We start from the raw sequence: 22,110 nt of genomic DNA, 5'->3' as shown, positions 1-22,110 counted from the left end.
TGCAGTGAGCTGAGATTGTGCCACTGCACTCCAGCCTGGGCAACAGAGTAAAACTCCATCTCAAAAAAAAAGAAAAAAAAAAAAAGGAAAAGAAAAAGGAGAGAAGTGTCATCACCAGGTAAACCAAAGACAAGAGATGGAGGCCACATGGCTGACAGCCCATCTGTGTGCACTGCCGTAATCTCACCAGCCCATGGGATGTGCAACCTGTAGCAGTGAGAAAAGTGAGCCTGACAGGTTAACAAATCTGCCCCAAATCACACCACCACTAAGTGACAGACTGGGATTCAAATTCAGGTGTCTGTATCTCCAGAGCCCCCTCCAGCAGGCCACACTGGCTGACTCTGGGTGAGACCTTCATCTCCTTCTTCCATTTGCTTGGAGGCTACTCTGTAAACCTTCAACTCTGTGCATTTGAGAATTGAGAGGAGAAATGAAGGACCCATATGCATGGTCCACGCAGGGCTTGGAGTAGTGGAAGTCAGAGGGCAGGGTGGAAGGCAAGGCTGCTGCTGAGGATGGGAGGCTCTCCCAGGCTTCAACAGTGCCCCTGTGTGCACAGTGCTGTGTGCATCCTGCCTCCCCTACCTTGGGCCCCTGCATGACCGGGCTCACTACCCTCTGTGGCAGCACAGGGGCTGGGGGAGAGCAGCCAACACACTGTTCACCCACCCCACCCCTTGCTGGCTCCCTCACGGGCCAGCCACATGCTGGAGCTGGGCAACCACTGTCTGACATGTGGCGAGTAAGCACAGCTGGACCAAGCACCTACCCAGGAACTAAAGGTCATAGAACCACTCCAGGAGCTGGTCAAGAGCAAACGACACTAACTCTATCCTGAACCCTTGTCAGCCTTCAATCATTTCTCTCCTGTTGGGGAAACATCTGGGATACAGCTGCCCCCACTCCTATGATCACAATACAGCCCTGCCACCTGAGGAGGGGCCCCCAGCTCAATGGCAGGGGTGCAGACAGGGGCCTGGCTCAGCTTTGGCCCTAGCCTGAAACCCCTCAGCTTGCCCATACCCTGGTGGGGCAGATCTGACCTCATCAACTGTTGTCTAGCAGTGGGGCCAATCCCAGTCACCTTCTCTGAAGAATGACCCCTCCTGGGCAGCTTTGTCTGACTTGACTCTAGGTTCTCAACAGTAGATGACACTCAGGAAGGAGACAACGTATGCTTAGGGAACGTATGGTTTATCAGTTGAGAAGACACACGAGCTTCCACAAATTGATATATTTACTTCATTGCCAGCGGAGTACACTCGCACACATAGATATCTCTGAGTCACTTTAAGTCACATAACTGCAAGGATACAAACAAACACTAGTTCATCCCTGTGGCTGAGTGCCCTTGGGGAATACTCAGATCCCAGTGGGGCTTCTCTCTGCATCTTCTGGCCACTCTGGCCGTTCTCCCTGAGCCCACCCACCTTCTCCCCCTCCCTTCCATTCTTCCACGATGGTAGCAAAGCAGGGAAGTGCCAGTGGAAAGAGATTGCAGGTGCGCAGAGGCTTGGACAGGCCAGAGTCCATGGCAGCTGCTTTGGCGTCTCTCCTTGGTTCATGTGGTGGGCACTTCACCACTTCAAGGACACTGTCAACTCCCTGAAGGCAAGGCCCAGGGCTTTGACTTCCCTAGGCATGGAGAGACAGTAGTCAGGAAAAGCAGCTCCTTGGCAGACTGCTGGGTGTGTGACAACTGTGAGGGCTCAGGGGCTACAAGCAGGGACAGGGCAAGCTCGCAAACAAATAACTGAGACCCGACGCGGTGCGTGCGGGGAGCAGAGCTGTGCAGGGCGCTGCAGGAGCAGAGGAGGGGGCGGGGCAGGACGGCTTCCTTGAAGGGAGCCCTTCAGGCACTGTCATGTGCCACATCCTGTGTGAGGCACTTCACCTTCATCTTATTGCATCTGGGATTCAAATCCAGATCTGTCTGGTTCTAAAACCCACGTGCTTTCTTCTGTACAGGTTGCTACCCGAGGGGACATCTGCTCTGGGACTCAGAGAATGATAAAGAGATCTCCAGAATAAATGAATCACTTTCAGAGAAAAGTAAAAGAACAAAAACACAAAAATAAAAAACACACAAAAGAAGCAAAAAAATACTACATTCTCCCCAAATTTCACATCGTAAGTGGCTGGAAGTGCAAACATAAAGGATGCTGGCAACATGGCCGCGGCAAGAGGAGCCTCCGGAGCAAGGTCAGCTTCTCCCCTGATTTCGGGCTTTCAGCCAACAAGGCCAATGGATCTTCCAAACCAGCTGCTGCTGCTGAGCTCCAGAAGAGGGGCCTCTCAACTTCCAGAGGCCAGGAAGGCTCACCCTCGGAGCTCTCAGTTTTGTTTTTTATACTGCAAGACAGAGAGATTCAAAGTGGAGGAGGGAAGCCAACGGGCAGGAGGACTCTGGAGAAATCTCAGGCCTCCATCATCTGGACCTCACCTGCCTCCTGCAGGGGCTTCTTGGAGGTGGTGAAACCCAGGCAGGAGGCACTGGGCAGCCAAATCTCTAGTTCATGCCTGGACTCCCTTTCTTCTTTAGTGAAAAAGGAAGCTGACAGGGCTGGGGAGGGAGGATAGTGATAACTCACTCTGGAGAGTGAGTTAGAAGGACAGGGAGGTATGGGCACACTCCAACTCTCTAGGTCCTTCTAATACCAGCATCTAAGGGCCAAGATGCCAGTCTACATTCCTGACTCACTCCCTTCCTCCACCAAAACATACTGAATGTTTCCTCCATAATTCTGCCCCAGTGTGAATACCCCCCAGAGACAGGGAGTCCCCCGCCAGGACAGCTTCCCTCTCTGCGGCATCACAGTGCCACCGCCGGCTCTGGCACTATAGCTTTCCCTCCTTCTTCCTGCTGCCCCCTCTCAGCTCGATCAGCACTGTTGGGCAGAAATTTGCCTTTAAGGATGAAGAGTGAGAGCCCCTCCCCACTTGCAGAATATAAATGCAACCAGAAGGGATTTGTCTTCACCTTTCAGCTTCTGGAGGAGGGAAGCAGCTGGCTGGTGGCCTCCTCCACAGGGACCATTCTCAACTGTGGGGCAGGAGTGGCCTCTAGTGGTCATGGGGATCACAGCCATCATCACCCCAGCTCGCAGGCAGAGCCCAGGGGCCAAGCACCTACTTTGTTCATGATCCAGTCAGCATCTTCAATGGCTCTTTTAATAATCTGCTGGATTCTCTCAGGGTTGTCTTCATCTGAATGAACCCGAAAACTCTGCAAGTTTAAGCATAAAGAAAGATGACTAGGCAAAATGCCCAGGACAGGCAGCTTCAGAGCACCAATCACAGGCCAGGGACACTGCTGGGCACTTTATACCCAGCAGCTCTCTTCATCCTCCATAGACTGTTATGATTATCCCACACAGAGATGAGGAAACAGAGGCTCACTTGCTGCTGAACAACAGCATTTGAATCCTAGTCTATGTGACTGCAAAGCAGGTACTCCTGCCACCAAGGTAGGTGCAAAAAGACTGGCCCCCAAGTTACTGCCAAATCAAGCTAGGCCCAAAGGCTATCAGGCAGTAGAGGCCAAGGGGAAACTTCCATCTCTCTTCCTCAGAAGACGCTGCTTTCCCCAGGGTGAGATCTCTGCATAGGCTTCACAGCAGGGAGGAAGAAGCAGCCCAGTGCTAGGAGAGCTACACAGGGAAGGGAGGGGAGGTAGTAGATAGAGTGGCCTCAGGAAATCCACCCAGGCCCAGTGCAGAGCATGGGATACTGTTTGCTTTTGACCAGATATTCATCCTTGAGAAGCAACCTAAGATTCAGGTTTTGCTTTTCAAAAAGAACTGGCGCCAGGCATGGTGGCTCATGCCTGTAATCACAGCACTTTGGGAGGCCGAGGCGGGCAGATCACCTCAGGTCGGGAGCTGGAGACCAGCCTGACCAACATGATAAACCCCATCTCTACTAAAAATACAAAGTTAGTCGGGCGTGGTGGCACACGCCTGTAATCCCAGCTACTCGGGAGGCTAAGGGAGGAGAATCGCTTGAACCCAGGAGGCGGAGGTTGTGGTGAGCTGAGATTAAGCCATTGCACTCCAGCCTGGGCAACAAGAGTGAAACTCCAACTCAAAAAGAAAAAAAAAGAAAAAAAAAAGAACTGGCACCTCCCTCCCCTGTCACTCCCAGCCCCACACATCCTCCTGCTCATCTTTAGGAGCGCCCCCCCTCAGCATCCACCTCTGGCATGCCCTCCTTGACTCCCCCAGACAGCTAACTGCTCCTTCTCCATGTTTCCACAGCCCTCTGTGGCTACCGCCACCTCTGATTTTTTTTTTTTTTTTTACTTTCCATATTATATGTGTATGAATTTTAGCTAACTTTCTATTTGGAAATGATTTCTCACTTACAGAAAGTTGTGATAATAATACAAAGAATTTCCTACCAGAATCACTGACTGTTAACATTTTGCTACACTTGCTTTATCATTCTCTTTATATAAGTATGTATAAATTTTTTCAGAAGCATTTAAGAGTAAGTTGCAGACACGCTATCCTTACCCCTAAACATTCCCATGTGTAGTTCCTAATGACAAGGGCATTCTCTGACATAACCACAGTAATCAAATTCAGAAGACTCAACATTGATACAACTCTATAATCCATAGCCCATATTCCAATTTCATGCACTGCCCCAGTAATATTCATTTTTTTTTTTTTGAGGCAGGGTCTCACTCTGTCACCCAGGTGAGAATGCAGTGGCACAATCACAGCTCATTGCAGCCTCAACCTCCGGGCTCAAGCAATCCTCCCACCTCATTGTTTGATTTTTCTGTAGAGACAAGGTCTTTCTATGTTGCCCAGGTTGGTCTTGAACTCCTGAGCTCAATCTGCCTGCCTTAGCTTCCCAAAATGCTGGGATTACAGACATGAGCCACCATGCCTGGTTCCCAATAATATTCTTTACAGCATTTTTTTTCTGGTCTAGGATCATACATTACATTTAGTCACCATATCTCTTGAGTTCTCTAATCCAGAACATCAAAAATGTCAGTGTTGTGTTTCACGACACTGACATTTTTGATGAGTACAGGCTTATTAGTTATGTGGTAGATGGCCTCTCGATTTGGTTTTACCTGATGTTTTCTCAGGATTAAATTCAAGTTGTGCACTGTTGGCAGGGATGCCTGCCTAAATGATGTCGTGTCCCACAGTCTATTTTAATTACCCACTTAGCTGCCTCATGCATGCCCTAGCACAGCTGGTGTGCTGGGTGATGCACCCTCTGTTTCCTGGACAGAGAGGAGCTGGGCTGCCCAGCACTGGTTTCCTGTGGCTCTTACCACACTGCCACCTCACCACCATCTCAGAGACTAGCTCTGTGCCCTGGCCTTGGCCTCTGACCTGCGCCCCTAAGCCTGCCATTAGAGGCAGCCCCCAGACCTGGTAGACCCAGCTCGCACCTGCCTGACAGCATGCTTGTAATGCTGCTGGATGCCCTTGGTCGGCAGCTGCTGGCAACAGCGCAGCAAATATCGGTAGAGCTGCAGTGGCCTCTGAACCAGTTCTGCTCCTGGCAGCGGGGCCATCCGTGAGACCCTCTGTCCCTGGAAAACAAGCAGGATCACTTCTAGGGCATCAAGCCAAGTTCAGTACTCAGCCCTGACCCCCAGTTCCCAGTACTCTGGGAAGCAAGCTTGGTGCAGTGCAGAGGCCCCTCCTGTCCCATCCCATGGAGCCTGCACGTTGGGGTGGGCTGGGCATTCAGTTCAACAGAAGCTCTAGCCCAGAGCAGGCCCACAAGACCAAGGGTGAGTGTGGAGGGAGATATACAGCCTCATCCCTGGCGTCTTCTTTCTGGAACTCAACTTCAAGTGGTGCATGAGTAGGTGTCCCTCACCGGCAGGGTAGGGTAGAAAAGCAGGAAGACCCTGAGGGGCAATCACTAGGAAACCAGCTCTGACATCAGCCATGGTCTGGCGAGGGCACCAAGTCACAGAGGGGAGAATGCCTACAGGCCTGAGCCTTGAAATTCAAAGTGTGCTCCTGAACCAGCAAAACCCACAGCACTGGGAGCTCATCACAAATGTAGTCTTGGGCCCCACCCCAAAGACCCACCAGATCAAACCTGCATTTTAACAAGGATGCCAGGAGATTTGGAGGCACATTTTAAAGTCTGAGAAGCATGAATCTAGGGGGCTCTGCAGAGAAGTTGCTGGACAGAGTCACCACAGCGTGGGCACGTGATTTCATTTCACTATGAGTTATCATAAAAATCACAATGGGCTGGGCGCAGTGGCTCACGCCTTTAGGTAGGGCATATCACTTAAGGTCAGGAGTTTGAGACCAGCATGGCCAACATGGTGAAACCCCGTCTCTACTAAAAATACAAAAATTAGCCAGGCTTAGTGGTGCATGCCTGTAATCCCAGCTACTTGGGAGGCTGAGGCAGGAGGATCACTTAAACCCCAGAAGTGGAAATGGCACTGAGCCAAGATAGTACCACTGCACTCCAGCCTGGGTGACAAAGCAAGACTCCAACTCAAAAAAAAAAAAAAAGAGAGAATCACAATGAGCACTTGTTTGTCTCTATTCACTTTACATGTGATTAATGCACACATAAGAAAACCGGTCACAGAGAGGTCTGATAACTTGCCCAAGATCACACAGCTAATAAAGCTGGAGCTTGGATTTGAACTCTGGCAGTCTGGCTCCAGAGCCTTTTTCTTTAAAAAAAAAAAAAAAAAAAAAAAAAAAAAAAAAAAAAAAGGCTGTATTGAGGTATAGTTGATATATAATGAACTTCATATACTTAAAGTATATAATTTGATAAGTGCTGCCACAGGTACACACCGGAGAAGCCACCGTCATAATCAAGAGAGTTAACATATCTATCATCACGAAAATTTACCGCATACCCTTTGTAATCCCTCCCTCCCGCCCTCCCGACGTCCCCATCCCCAGGCAACCGCTGCATTTTCCAGAGTTTTGTATAAATGGAATTATACAGCAAGCTCTCTTTTGTGTCTGCAGAACCCACATTCTTCTCTGTATTAACGCTCTCTCTAAAGAACCCACAACTCTAGCTTAACCTCTTCTTTTTTAAAGGAACTATGAGAGTATAGATTGTTTTAAATGGTAGGTTCTAGAACATATGGGCTTGCAAAGCTTTCATCAGGCTCCTGCCTGAACCTCTGCCACAGCATCTGCCTGGTGTCCCAGTACCTAGCCGGTCACTCCAGTCTCCTCCACACTGACACCACGTGAGCTCTGGAATCAGTGTCCTGGGTGCATCCCAGTCAGCCACAGGAACTGCTCCCAGACCCCTCAAACCACCAAATGTGGCGCCTTTCAGTGCACATGCAGCTCCCTGGCCGTGGACTCCTTCCCATCTTCTCCGTGTGAGGAACCTTGTTCATCCTTCCAGGCTCAGCTTAGTGTCCTTCCTCCAGGAAGCCCTTCCTCACGGTCCCTCTCTGGAGACAGAGGCGCTCACCCTGTCCTCTGTGGGGCTGCAGTGCCCCGCTCATGGTGCTGCCAGGGACTCATCTGCTACCTCGCCTGTGGCTCTCCCTGGGCTGAGCGCCTGGCCCGCAGTGGGCTTCACTCACTGTTAACTAAACAGAATGAAGCTACTATCTCCTCTGTACAGAGATGCCCCTTATGTTCCAGATGAAGGAGCTAAAAGAGATCTAGTGACTGGCCTTAGTTTTAAAGGAACATATAAGAAAAAAAAAAAAACGCTCCCCTCACCTTGCAAAAAGAACCAGAAACTAAATCTATCAGATGCCCTTAAACTAAGAAGGGAAGTTTAGGAAGTAGCTGGTTCCAGAGGCTCCTTCATTCCATTTACATCCCATTATCTCCTCGGCAACAATAAATGTGTCTCCTCAGCTACGTTAGCCAATTCCTCCTGGTTCCCTGGATTCTTGCTCTGATGCTGGAGTGGATAGGTGGTTGTCTGACCCCCACCATCTATTCTCCCTTCTAGTAACAGCCCCAATGTGTGATCTGGGGTGCACCCCTCCCCAGGTCTTGGCCCAGAAGGTCTGAGTGGGACTATCAGAGCCCTGCATCCACATGGGTATAAGGACTAGCTCACACACGGGCACGTGCCAAAAGCTAGTCCAACCAGAGTGCATCGCAACACCTCTGCAGAAGTGGCGTGAAAGGACTCTAGCTCCTTCCCACTAAACTTGATGCTGGGAGGATTTGATCCTCTCTCAGTGAAGCCACCTTGCCTCCTCTAGAAGCCTGAGACCATAGCCACATAGCAGAAGGCAGAGCTGAGACCCTGAGAGAAAAACAAGCCCAAATAACATATTTGGGCCAGGGGTGATGGCTCACGCCTGTAATCCCAGCACTTTGGCAGGCTGCGATGGGTGGATTGCTTGAAGCCAGGAGTTTGAGACCAACCTGAGCAACACAGGGAGACCCTGTCTCTACAAAAAATAAAAAATTAACTGGGCATGGTGGCACGCGCCTGTAGTCCCAGCTACTCAAGAGGCTGTGATGGGAGGATCACTTCAGCCTCGACTGCAGTGAGCTGTGATCACACCACGGCACTCAGCCCGGATGACACAAAGTGAAACTCTGCCTCAAAAAAAAAAAAAAAGAATTCATTTGGGCCCTAAAACCATCTACCTGAAGGAAGTCCTTCCCCTAGACTTCTCAATGATCTGGGCCAATTAATCCCCTTTCACCAAAGCAGCTGGGGTTTGTTGTTTTGTCACTTGTATCCCAAAGGGTACTAACTGATGGACAGATCCTCACAAATTCTTCCACAATGCAATCTGATGATTCCAGCTGTAAGGCAGAGTCGGACAGGACAGGGCTTCTCAAGTTCCTCCTGCTATCAATCATGACCATGCCAGTCCGACTCACCACCCAGAAATCAGAGGGGAACCCGTTCAAGGGTGGCCAAGACCATCAGGAGCAACCACAGGAGATATACCACCAAAGTCCCAAACCTGATGGGTAGACTCCACTGGCAGGCTTCCCCAAACTATATAAAGTAGTAATCAAATATTGTAAAATGCTAGTCGCGGAACAGATGGTTACCATCTGCAGTCCTCAAAATTAACATTTGGAAAGAGCACAACTTTGTTTCATTACTTAAAAACTCAAGCAATACTTAGTAACCAACCCAGCAAGTATGGGCGGCAGATTATTTTCAGCTCAATTATAATACTTAGTCATTCTCAGTAATAACTAGTAGAGAATACATGTGTGGGTCCACTTAGAAGAGCTAAACTAAAAATGTTTTAATTTAATTTAAAGCGTAGGTTTGCTATTATTTAAGGGGCAATGAACCTCACAGCATCATTGCTAAAACTGCAGTCAATGCCTCTGGGCGTGGCAATACTTGCCTCCCTTGCCCTGCCCTTTGGACTTGATCTTGGCCTCTGCATCCTGGCTCCCTGCCTCTGTGATGGCTCCTCCATCTTCCCAGGCAACCAAACCAAAATCATCACAGTCAACCCAGGTTCCTCCTTCTCCTCGATCCCCATGCCACTGGTTTCTTTCTTTTCTTTTTTTATTTATTTTTTTTGAGACAGAGTTTCGCTCTTGTTGCCCAGGCTGGAGTGCAATGGCGCAATCTCGACCGCAACCTCCGCCTCCTGGGTTTAAGCAATTCTCCTGCCTCAGCCTCCTGAGTAGCTGGGATTACAGGTGCATGCCACCACACCCAGCTAATTTTCGTATTTTTAGTAGAGATGGGGTTTCTCCCTGTTGGTCAGGCTGGTCTCAAACTCCCGACCTCAGGTGATCCACCCACCTTGGCCTCCCAAAGTGCTAGGCTTACAGGCGTGAGCCACCACACCCGGTCCCATGCCACTGGTTTCTAATTCCTATCAAATTCCACCTCTGAATGCCCCTCATATTTTTCCCTTCCTCTCTACTCCACTGCATACCCTTGGTTCAGGCTCTCTCTGAGACAACTGCAACAGCCCCTAGCTGGTCTCCCTGTCTTCCAGTCCATTTTCTGCCATCCTTCTCTGCCCAACAGCCAGAGTGAATCTTTCTAAAACATAAATCTCAAAGTGTCCTGTCCTTCCTAAAACCCCTAATATCCACCCCTGCCCCCATCATTCATGGCAACTTTTCCCAAAATGTAGAACAAATACCTGAAATTACTTTAAGTAGTATATGGCCAGTATTTTTTATTGTAATGATTTTATATTTATTTTCATGTGTAATGAGGGGGAAAAAACACATTTTCATAGGTATTAATGGCCTAAAGCAGTTTTTTCAAATGCTCATAAAACTGATTTTTTATATATCAAATTTAAATGTGGACCCGGCAAAAATCATGAGGGTCCTGAAGTGTGGAAAGCACTGGTCTACAGAATAAAATCCAGGCTCCTGTCCATGGCCTGCAAGGCCCCCCTCGATCTGGCCCCTACCTACCCCTCATCTGCACCTCTCACCACCCACAGCCTAGTCCAGGCAAACTGAGCCCTGTATGGCACACTCCACAACAGCCCATGCTGTGTTTGCCTGTTATGGTCTCAGCACTGGGGCAGAATGTCTGGCATGGAGTAGATGTACTCATTGGGGTTCTCCAGAGAAACAGAACCTATAGGAGGGAGGGTGTGTGTGTGTGTGTGTCAGAGAGAGACAGAGGTTTATTACCATGAACTGGCTCATGCAATTATGGAGATTGGCAAGTCCAAAATCTGCAGAGCCAATGTCCCAGTTCAAGCACAAAGGCCGGAAGCTGCTGTAGAACCAGGAAGAGCTGATGTCCCAGTTCGAAAGCCACAGGCAAGAGAATTCTCTTACTCAGGGGTGGCTTAGACTTTTCGTTTAAGGCCTTCAATGGATTGGAAAAGGCTCACCCATATTATAGAGGGCTGTGTGCTTTACTCCATCGAACAATTTAAATGTTAATCTCACCCGCATTGAAACACCCAGAATAATGTTTGACCAAATACCTGGGCCTCCTGTGGCCCAGCCAAGTTGACACATAAAATTAACTATCCTGGTAGACATTCAATTTCTATTTTGAACGAATCCTCCTACTTCTGCCTACAGTGCTCCTCTCTGCTTCCTGAATACCTCCTGCCTCTTTCACACTCAGCTCTGTGGTCTGGCATCTCCTCCTCAGTGCCACCATGCTCAGTGGGAGGCCTGTGGTTACCTTGAAACAGCCTTCATCACCCCTCATTACTCTAGGTCAGGCCTCTAGTTCAGGCTCTTGCTGGGGTTGCTGGAAGGGTATCCACCTGCCCTCAGGCCCCACCAGCCATTCTCCATATGGTGGTCACAGTGATTTACCAACTTCCTGAATGAAAATCTTCACTGGATGTGAAACGATAGTGTGAATTATGAATTTTCTTGGGTTATAAGACCGATGTGGTTATGTGGGAGAATCACCTTACTCTCAGGAGACGCAGGCAGAAGGATTTAGAGGTGACATGTCATCAGGTCTGCAGCCTCCTTTCAAATAGTTCAGCAAAAGACAGCACAGAGAGAAGAGTGAGGAAGATGAAGAAATGCAGCAGAATGTTCAGATCACGTTTAGATGGTAGGCATTAAGGGTGAACACCACGCTGTTATTTTAACTTCCATATATTTGGAAAATTTTCCTAATAAAAAATCGCTTTAAAAACACACCTGGCAGGAAGTCACCCAGCTTTTCTCCCTACATGTGCTCCAAGTGGCAGGAAACTCACAAGTCCCCCATTTTCGCTCTGCTCAAGCTATTGGAAAGTCCCTCCAGTTCTGAGTTAAAATTCCCCGCTGTAAAGTTCTACTCACTCTACAAAGAGCTCTACTCTTTGGGACAAAATCTTCCCTCACCTACGCCCAAGCCCAGCTTTTCATTATTCACAGTCAACTATCCCAGCCCCTCCCTAGTCCCTTTTCCAATGTAAGCAGCGGGGAGGTGCTGTCGCCTCTCAAAGTGTCTCCGTCCCACTTGCCCTCCTCTCAACACACATACCTTTATTTTTGATACCACTCTTAAACCTGCTGTCCCATGGGAAAACAACAGTTTGGCCATGCTCTGACCAACTCCACAGGCAGTGGCCCTGTCACCTCCTTTGACCTGGGAATTCAAGGAATGCAGCTCAGACTGCTTCTCTGCTGGGGCCCTCACGTGGCCCTGGCATTTGGCTCAAAGGCATTTTTCCATGTGCTGCTCTTTTTTTCTTTTTTCTTTTTTTTTTTGAGACGGCGTTTCGCTCTTGTTCCCCAGGCTGGAGTGCAATGGCGCGATCTTGGCTCACTGCAACCTCTGCCTCCCGGGTTCAAGCAATTCTCCTGCCTCAGCCTCCCCAGTAGCTGGGATTACATGTCCATGCCACGATGCCCGGCTAATTTTTCTATTTTTAGTAGAGACGGAGTTTCGCCATGTTGGCCAGTCTCAAACTCCTGACCTCAGGTGATCCACCTGCCTTGGCCTCCCAAAGTGCTGTGATTATAGGTGTGAGCCACTGCACCCGGCTCCATGAGCTGTTCTTAAGTCTCTTTCCCCATCTTTTATTTTATGAGGTCATTCCAGAGTCACAATCTGCCACCATCCTTAGGGGGGGTCTGTTATATGACTGAATGTTATCCAACTCAATTCAACAAAATAAGAGCACAGAAACAGTCACATGCCAGGTAAACACAGGGTAAGGACAAAGAGAAAGACAGTAACCCTATATACTGTAAGCATCAGTCAACTACGCCATGCCATTCAGAGCATCTAGCACCTGTACAACTCTGGACCCAGCCCTAGGACCACAGAGATGAACAGTCTGGTGTACCTAGCTCTCTGACCCAGAGCCTTCTGCAAAGCCGATGGCTCCCATCCAGGGAATGAGTAGGACATGCCAAGTTTGAGAGCTTTTCATGTTACCTCATTTAATCCTCACAACAATATTTTAAGGGAGGTATCATTAGTCCCATTTTATAGATGAGGAAACTGAGGCCCTGAGAGGTTAAGTAATTTGCCAAGAGCAACAAGGCTAGTATAGAGCAAGGCCTGGAATAGAACCTAGTTCTATTTGATTCCAAAGACTATGCCCTTATCTGCTTTGTGAAACTACCTGCTATGTCTGAGCCACTCATAAAAATACTGACCAGATCAGGGCTAAGGACCCCACAAAGAACTCTGGCAGGGTTCATGCATGACCAGGTTCAAGCACTTATAAAGGCACTTGACTGCACTATTATCCAGTACTCCTCAATCTTCTCTACAAAACCTTGCTCCATGCCTTTCTGAAACCCAAGGACATCGTCTGCAGCTTCCCCCTGCATATAGATGGAAAAAAAAAAATCAAAAGAAAGAAAGACTCACCAGGCTGACATCAATTACACAGATAAAGGAAAGGAGCAACTAAAGAAATGCTTAACAACAAAGCTCTTACCAAATCCAAAGGAGAATATGACAGAATTTTTAAAAAGAGAAAATAAAGCTACAAAGGGAATTTCCTGGAAGCCAAGTGTTATCACTGGCACAGATGCTGAGAAGCAGGCCCACAGTCCCATTTAACCCCACTGTCCTTTTCCCTAATCTATGTCCCGATATAGGCACCTAAAAATAAGTGGGAAAAAGTCATATATTAAAAAAAGACGAAAGAATGGAACTGCAGAAAATAACCAGAAATTATGCCCTATTGAGCACTGATACACGCTAAATTAAGCCTGCACAGGCCATTTTTTAAATATGCAATTACTCTTCTTGAAGGGAAAAGTTGAAAAATAGGAATGGAGTGGTTTTGCTTCCCACCCCCACCCACTCCAGGGCTCCATCTTGCACATCTGTGTTCTCCCAAGCTAGCAATGGGGCAGCAATCCCTGCCTCCCCCAGTCCCTCTCCTACATAGCCAAGGCTCTCAAGTCCCCTCACCCCCTCCCTGCCCCCTTCATCCCTGTTGGCATTACCTTGGTTCCCAGCTTTGTACCCATACCTGGCTGGGACTATCCGAATACCTCCTGATCTGTCTCCCTCCTTCCAGCCCAATCCACATGGTGCCACCCAAGAACACTTCCTAAAAAGCACACCCTGTCACTCCCCTTCCTCAGAACCTCTGTAGAGAGTTCTCTACCCATGGCCTTCTGAGATCTGTTTCAATCCCTCTCATCAGTCTCCCCTCCTGCTGTCCTTCCCACACTTCCTGCATTTTAGCCACAGACTGAACTTGGAGGACTCTGGGATCAGACAGTCTGGGTTCAAATCCTGGTTCTATCACCTGCTAGTTCTAGGACCCTGGACGAGTTTCTTAACTTCTATCTCAAAGTCTGTTCCCCATCTGTCAATGCGGTCCCTAATAAATAGTATTTCCTACATAGGACTGTTGTAAGGATGAAATAACGCTCCTAGACTACTAAGCATGATGCCTGGCACACACTACATGTTTCCTACTAACTGTTATTGTTAATACCATCTCTGAAACATGCTGTGCTTTCCCTACCTTGACTTCTTCACCTGCCTCAAGAATTACCCCTCATCCTTAGAGACCCAGTTCCCTGTCACCTCCTTCAGGCTTTCATCCCATGCTGTTCACACCCCTATTACAGTCATCACACTGCTCTGTAATCACTTATTGTGATTATAATCGATGTGACAGAACTTAGAGCAGGTTTTGGAGACAAAGAACCCTAGTTTAAAAGCCTACCTCTGCTATCTACTAGCTGTGTAATCCTGGCCAACCTGGTTGACTTCTCTGGACTTCTGCTTCCCCCACTGTAAACTGGAGAAAAGAATAATCCACCTCACAGGGGTTTTGTAAAGACCAACCTAGCTAACTTATGGAAAGTGCCTAGCACAGGGGCTGGCACATCTTAAGTGCTTGAACATCTTTTTTTTTTTTTTGTCCTGAGACAGGGTCTCACTCTGTCACCCAGGCTGGAGTACAGTAGCATGATCAGGGATCACTGCAGTCACAACTGCCCGGGCTCAAACGATTCTACCGCAGCCTCTCAAGTGGCCGGGATCACAGGCACACGCCACCACGTCTGGCTAATTTTTTAAATTATTTATAGAAACGAAGTCTTACTATGTTGCCCAGGCTGGTCTCAAAATTCTAGGCTCAAGTGATCCTCCTTCCTCAGCCTCCTACGGTGCTGAGATTATGGGCATGAGCCACTGCGCCCAGCGTTGAACATCTTACCCTTTCCTACTTTATTTGGCTTTCTGTTCCTTGCTGACTGTAAGCTTCTGGAGAACAAGAAACTATACTGTATTAGTTCAACACCTGTGAAATGAAGGGAAATTAGTAAGAAAAATATATATACGGTTATTAGTCACTCCTCCACAGTTTATAGTACCTGAACCATAACAGAAGTTCCATAGATGTCAATTGATTCCCAAGTTACCAGAGGAAACTAAAGCCAGCAGGAAACTGTCCTGAAGTCAAGAACCTGTGGCAGGTGAACCCAGAAAACATTACGCTAAGTGAACAAACCCAGTCACAAGGGGCTACTTAATGTATGATTCCATTTATACGAAACATCCAGAATAGGCAAAAGTACAGAGACAGAAGTACATTAGTGGTTGCCTAGGGCTGGGAGAATGGGAGTAGATGGGAGGGGGGAGTGACAGCTAAAGGAGGTGTTTCTTTTGGGGGGTAATGTTCTAAAACATTATGGTGACAGCTGCACAACTCTGCAAACACACTGAAAGACACTGAATTGTGCACTTTAGATGGGTGAACTGTATGCTTCGTGAATTATATCTCAATAAAACTTTTTAAAACAATAACCACAAAAAGGATCAATCCTAGGAGCGAAAGGGTTTCGGCCACGGAGCAACTTGCTCTTACGCAGAAGCATAAATCATCACGACAAGGTTGCTCCGGCCACCGGGTGCCGCGAGCAGAGGGACGGTGGAGGGGACATTCTCCTTTTAAAAGTGGCCAGGCCGTGAGCCTCTGAGAGGCTGGCCTCCGGGCTGCCCCGGACCTCGCGCCCCTAGCTCGCGCTGCAGGCCTTTCCTGCTCCTCCGAGGCCGCCCGGCCAGGCCTGCGTCAAGCCCGGGCGCCGCGCTCCGGTGCACTCAGCTCTCCGGTGGAAGAGCGCAGACCGCAAGGGAAAAGGTGCCGGCGCGGGTCGCCCCTAGGTCTTCTATAGATCCGACGACGCCCGAGGCCTCCACATCCCTAGCCCGCCCCCGCCACCCAGTGGCTCCGGCCGCCGCTGCCCCCGCGCCCCCGCCCTCGGCCTCGGCCTGCGCAGCGCGGCTCACCAGCCTCCAGGGGAACGCCAGCCCCGGACGCCGCCGCGGCGACGAGTGCGCCTGCGCCCCGGGGACTGAGCGGCACCGCCCCTGCCCGGCGACGGTGAGCCCAGCGCCCTCTGCCGGCCGCGCGCGGGACTCGGGGTCCTACTGGGTGCCTCTTCCTAGATCCGACCCCACCCAGTTGAAAGCTGTCCCCACTAACAGCCTTCGTTACCAGTTACCTCAAACACCCACTCTGCCTTCTGGCTGTTGCTACGCCGGATATAAGCCCTAAAGGCACTCTCTCCTCCTTATTCCTGAATATGGATTGTGCTATGAATATGGGGTGTTCAAGATCTCTGAAAGGCTTGCTGGAGGACTTTTCCTGAACCTCTCGTGTTGATGACAAGAATTGTGTTTGGATAGGAATCTGCGTTTTGAATCATTTCACCAAATTACAGTCCCATAACACCTGTCAAAAGAATAAATATGACAGTAATAAGCATGCTTCCTTTCAGACCCATCTATAATTATAATTGAGGAAAATAATACAAAATTTAAACTTAGAGCTACTGCCAGTATCATTCTTTGAAAAGGAAATAATGCTGTTTTATTAAATAGGCTCTCCCTGCTCTCTAATGTTTAAAGCTCAAGTGCTTCTCTGAATTGATTTAAATACAAGTTTTATATCCTGAAAGAAATAAAGATGAGTCATTATCTTAAGACAAACCCCCCTGTTCAATGATGCTGCTGATCTCTCAGCTGATGTCTAAGCGGGAGTTAGGTTGTTAGTGGATAATATTGCTTCTGTTCACGTCTCTCTTCTCCAGGGCTTTTTAAACCTGTTTGTAACGAAAAGACTGATTTCCTTCAGACTCCATGTGTCGTTGATTTAACAGGACAACTTCTTACAGTTTTTTCTTTTTCCTTTTTCTTTTTTTTTTTTTAAGTAAAACATTGCTCCCCGGTGGCACCTGGGAATCTGTTTTTCTTCTCTTAGGATAAGAGAAGCAGGGATATTTCTTAACGGAAGTTTTGTTTTGTTCCTAACTCCCTTTAGAGCTTCCTCTTTTCTTTTTTTTTCTCTTCACCTAACATACTAGACTTCCCTCAAATCGGGGGTGGGGGATGGGAAGGTGGGGTTCCCTCCCTTGAAATATTCAGATAATTACTTCCATTTATTTTAAAGATGTAGACTTGGACAAATATATCTGAAAGATACAACTGTACCCTCATAAATCAGCCCTCTTATTTACACATGCATAATCAAGGGCACGTCATTAGTGCAGAGCCAATCAATAAATCATTAAGCTTTTAAAGCCCTTATTAAGAACAATCTGCAGTAACATCATCCACTCCTGTGCTCAGTCTTAGGATCATTTAATAATTTTAAGAAATTTCACAGTCTGTTCTGTAGTCTCATCTCCCTTTTGTTCCTAGATCGCTGTATTCCTGAATCAGAAACATGGTTCTAATACCTAGATCTCATAAAATATTGAAGATGCAAGCTGTTTGCTTTACCTCTGAAAGGCTCCACCTTCAGAATCACTTGTGCCTCTTCCAATTTTACAAACGCACAAGATTTTAACTTTCACAAAAATTTCTTATAAACATCCAAACACTAAGAAAAAAAAATCCAAAGCAGGAGAGATTTGAACAATAATCTCTAATTTTTTTTCCAAGTCACAATGGAAACCTAGATTTGAAAATAATTGAATTTGAACCTTTTAACTTGACAGCAACCTTAGGTTCTTACAGCTTCAATAGTAAAATGAAATAATTTTTACTAGTCCAAACATTCACTTAAAATGACACCAGTCTCATAATCTGATAAAACCCCAACCATTTTTACCATGTCATTTTCCTATACACTGAAATTTTAGCAGATGAACCCCCTTATGTCAGACAGTGCATGATATTTACAGATAAACAAAATAGAAAGACCTTTTACTTGAGAAATTAGTCACCCACTGTCCAGGGGACATGTTCGCACAGGGGAGTTTATTGACTTTCCTAAGAAATACACCACATTCTCTTGATTTCTGACATTATGTCATTTAGCCTGACAACTGCAGATTTGTAACCAGTATTTGTAGGGAAAGATACAAGAAGTCCTGACGTTTCCAGTTTAAACCTGTTTTTAGATTTCAAAGAGAAATGATAACGTTTGCATCCTCTGATTAAATCAGGTTATTGTCTCCAAGGTTGACCATGTAAATAATTCAAATTAATTCATCAGTGTACAATAGGTTTAATAAGCATAATAAACACTTTTAAGAAAATACTTAAGACCCTCGGTCTGCCCTCGATCTTGCTCCCCATTATCTCAGATTTCCCTGAGAACAGAATGAGTGGTACCACGTTGTTCTCTTCTATTCAAAATATGCAAAGCTGCTATTTACCAGTTTGCAATTTGCATGTCTCAAATCCTGCCAGAACACAGGGTGAGGGCCATGAGGTGATGGGTGAATATGCCAGAAGAGGACACCAGGGGCGAAAATGGAAAATGGGGTGAACAGATCTTCCTTACCCCAGCGTATTGCAAAACACAACTCTTGCTGACTACTCAAGATTTGTTTTAAGACAATAAAAATATTGGGTATGAAAGGTTATGTGAAATCTCAGACATCTAGTTTGTTTTTCTTTAATTGCTGGGCAAAAGAAAGGGATGAGCAAGGATTTCAATATTTTTATAAAAGGGAACACAAGAGGAAAAAGGGTACAATTGTGACTATTTACAACATACACTTGGAGATTAATTTATGGGCTGGGTTTCAGCCTTCCTGGTCCTCCATACTATGTTACTTTCTGCAGCACCATAAATCCAACTTTGCTGACTGGTATATGTCATTCTCTGTTTCTAGTGTGTTCTGTAGTAATTTATTAACAGTGACCACATGTGAAACCACATTGGTGATCAGATGTATGTTATCTCTGAATATGTCCCCACTTTTTTTATCTCTTGAAAATATGTACTATGTCTCATGATTTCAAATTGTAAATAACATACACACATATACATAATGTTTTGTATGAATCACCTTTGGAATGGAATTTCTTTTTCATAAAAATTTCAAGTGCATGCTGGATGTGTATGTGGCAATATTACCAAAGGAGTGAATGTGCTTGGGAACATTCTTCTTTTTTGCATTTTGACAGCATTTGACTAAAGATCCACTTAAAATTACCTTGCTCACAAAGTGTAATTCTGTTTCCACTGACTATATCTGCAGTGTCTTGAGATGTCCAGAGACAAGAATTACATGCCACCATTAATAGGAATGGAGACTGTAAGAAATAATCAACTTTATTAAATAGAATTATTTGAAGAAAGAGGAGAGACAAAGGGGTGAAGAGGAGAAGGAGAGAAAGAAGAAAGTAAAAATGAGGGAAGTGGAGAATAAGTAAAAGTAGAAGGGAGTTATCCTGTTGATGCTGTCCCCAAGAGAAAGGGATGATAGAGTTTTAAGTGTAGCAGCCCAGAAAAAAAAAAAAAGGCAACATTAATGAAGGGAAATCATTTATCGGCTTGGCCAGGAAATTGGGTGTTCTGGTCAGTCAACTACATGGTTAATAGTTACCTTCCACTTCAGCAAACATCTGTTGAGACTCCTTCATGTGCAAAACTCCATGCAAGACCCTGGGTCATAGCGGAGGCCTCTGAACTCTATCCCTGCCATGCGGGCTCTCCTGTCCTTCTCCACTATGGTTAGAGACAGGTATAGTCTTGTCACTGTCCTGCTGTAGTCCCCTTAATGACTTCTCCGTGTTCTCTGAATACATACGCCAAACTCCTTACCATGTCCTATGAGGCCCTCCAGGGTCTGGCCTCTTAAGCTTCCATCCATGTCCCCGTCCTCTGTGGCAGCCACAGTGGCCTTTCAGACACTCATTGTATCGTGTCCTTCTGCCCTGCTCCTCCTTTAGATCCTAGCTAATAGATCTCTTCCTCGCCTTCCCTGACATCCACATTCCCACCCCATAATGGAGCAGGTCCCCCCACCCAAAGAGTAGACTGTACTTTTCTCCATGGCATGCATCACAATTTATAGTTACATATACCTCAATTTGGATTCCCCCCAGAGAAGCCCCCAAAGCAAGGATTTGAGAACAACTAGTTCATTTGAAAGGTGGTTCTAGAAAACACTAAGTGAGAAAATAGGGAAGTGAGGCTGGGTACCGTGGCTCACACCTGTAATCCCAGCACTTTGGGAGGCCAAAGTGGGTGGATCTCCTGAGATCAGGAGTTCAAGCCAGCCTGGTCAACATGATGAGAGCCCCATCTCTCCTAAAAATACAAAAATTAACTAGCCAGGCATGGTGGTGATAGCTTGTAATCCCAGCTACTCGGGAGGCTGAGTCAGGAGAATCGTTTGAACCCAGGAGGCGGAGGTTGTAGTGAGTGCGCCCTTACACTCCAGCCTGAGCGACAAGAGTGAAACTCCATCATAAAAAAAAAAAAAAGAAAGAAAGAAAAGAAAAGAAAGAAAGGAAGGAAGGAAGGAAGGGGGGAAGTGAGGCAAGGAAAAGAAGGCAGCCTGTAAAGAGAGCCTTCCCAAGCAAGTTACCACCAGGGACCACTGAGCTTTGTCCTGCTGGGGAAACAGTGTGGAACCCACACCTTGGTTATCCCACCCTGGGGTATTTATACACCAATTCCTGTTTGTTACAGGTCAAACGATGCTCTCGGGGGCACTAACTCCCTGGTACTTCTGGCCTGCCATGATCTCAGGCAAAGAGATACAGATGCTGGCAGTTGGAAATCAGCCGGGTATACTGCAGTGGTAAGGCGCAAGGGTGGGGCACTGACAGTTGTGGTAGTTACATATACATGGACATTTACACATAATACATACATATATATGTGTGGGTACATGTAGATAGATATGCATTTGTGTTATTATATCAGTCATATCTCTCTCTGCACTAGAGCCCCATGAGTGAGAGCTGGGACTGAGTAGCAGTATCCCACCCAGTGCCTAGGCCTCACTTCCTGTGGTCCACCATTAAAATCACTCTCTTACCAACACCCTCAACTCCCTGGTTCCTCTTGGCCTCTGTCACACTCACTCTGGATGAATCTACCATCCTCCTTCTCCAACCTGCACCCAAGCAGATTAATGCTGAGAAAATTACACAACAAAGCTGATGGGTTTTACTTTAAATTTATGATCCAATCCTCAAAGGCATAATGGATGTTGCCTGGGAAGAAAATAACTCTGTTTCTCAGAACTCCTACACCCCACCTCCACCCTCACTCTCAGCAGAGGACCTCACTGAAAGATAGACATCATCAGATCTTCTTCTCACTCCTTCCCCTTCTTTCCTGATATGCTGTGGAAAGTTTCCTTCTGCCTTTGAAAAACCGGTCCTTGGCTGGGCGCGGTGGCTCATGCCTGTAATCCCAGGACTTTGGGAGGCCAAGGCAGGCAGATAACCTCAGGTCAGGAGTTTGAGACCTGCCTGACCAACATGGAGAAACCCCATCTCTACTAAAAATACAAAATTAGCCGAGCATGGTGGCACATGCCTTTAATCCCAGCTACTGGGCAGGCTGAGGCAGGAGAATCGCTTGAACCCAGGAGGCGGAGGTTGCAGTGGGCGGAGGTTGTAGTGGGCAGAGGTTGCGGTGAGCCGAGATCACGCCATTGCACTCCAGCCTGGGCAACAAGAACAAAACTCCATCTCAAAAAAAAAAAAAAAAAAAAGAAAAAGAAAAAAAAACCGGTCCTTCTGCTGGTTCTCTGGATTCAATCCCTGTGTGTTCCTCAAATCTTTGCTCGTAGAGTTATCCCCTCTCTCCTGCTTCATTAATCACCCCCTTTCCACCTGTTCATTCTAAGCAACATACCAATGTGATCCAGGGACTTGCTACTCAAAATGGGATTCATGGATCAGCAGCCTGGGCCTCACCTGGGAGCTTGTTAGAAATGCAGAATCTCCCACCTGGGCCTGCAGAATCAAAATCTGCATTTAGCAAGATCCCAAGATGGTTCCCAGGCA

General features: G+C 47.1%; 1 protein-coding gene across 4 annotated transcripts; it reads right to left on the bottom strand.

The window, feature by feature from the left end:
- Window positions 1-1,222: 1,222 nt before the first annotated feature.
- Window positions 1,223-16,209, bottom strand: LYRM9 (LYR motif containing 9). 4 transcript variants are annotated; one of them, XM_009432540.5, is made up of 5 exons: window positions 16,135-16,183; window positions 15,062-15,145; window positions 5,420-5,563; window positions 3,137-3,229; window positions 1,223-2,355 (listed from the first exon to the last, which is right to left on the bottom strand). In XM_009432540.5, exons 3-5 carry the CDS (start codon window positions 5,543-5,545, stop codon window positions 2,338-2,340), a joined length of 237 nt encoding a protein of 78 aa, XP_009430815.1. In that variant the 5' UTR covers window positions 5,546-5,563; window positions 15,062-15,145; window positions 16,135-16,183; the 3' UTR covers window positions 1,223-2,337. The 4 variants fall into 4 exon arrangements, 3 of the variants coding, with proteins under 3 accessions (XP_009430815.1, XP_054526939.1, XP_016787688.1); XM_054670964.2 differs by having other exon boundaries at window positions 14,948-15,145; window positions 16,135-16,181; XR_010153241.1 differs by lacking the exon at window positions 15,062-15,145 and having other exon boundaries at window positions 2,984-3,229; window positions 16,135-16,209.
- Window positions 16,210-22,110: the final 5,901 nt, after the last annotated feature.

Source organism: Pan troglodytes, chromosome 19, assembly GCF_028858775.2.
Source record: "Pan troglodytes isolate AG18354 chromosome 19, NHGRI_mPanTro3-v2.0_pri, whole genome shotgun sequence".
NCBI lineage: Eukaryota > Metazoa > Chordata > Mammalia > Primates > Hominidae > Pan > Pan troglodytes.
Note: the sequence above shows the minus strand (reverse complement) of the source record. Positions and strands in the feature narration are given on the sequence as shown.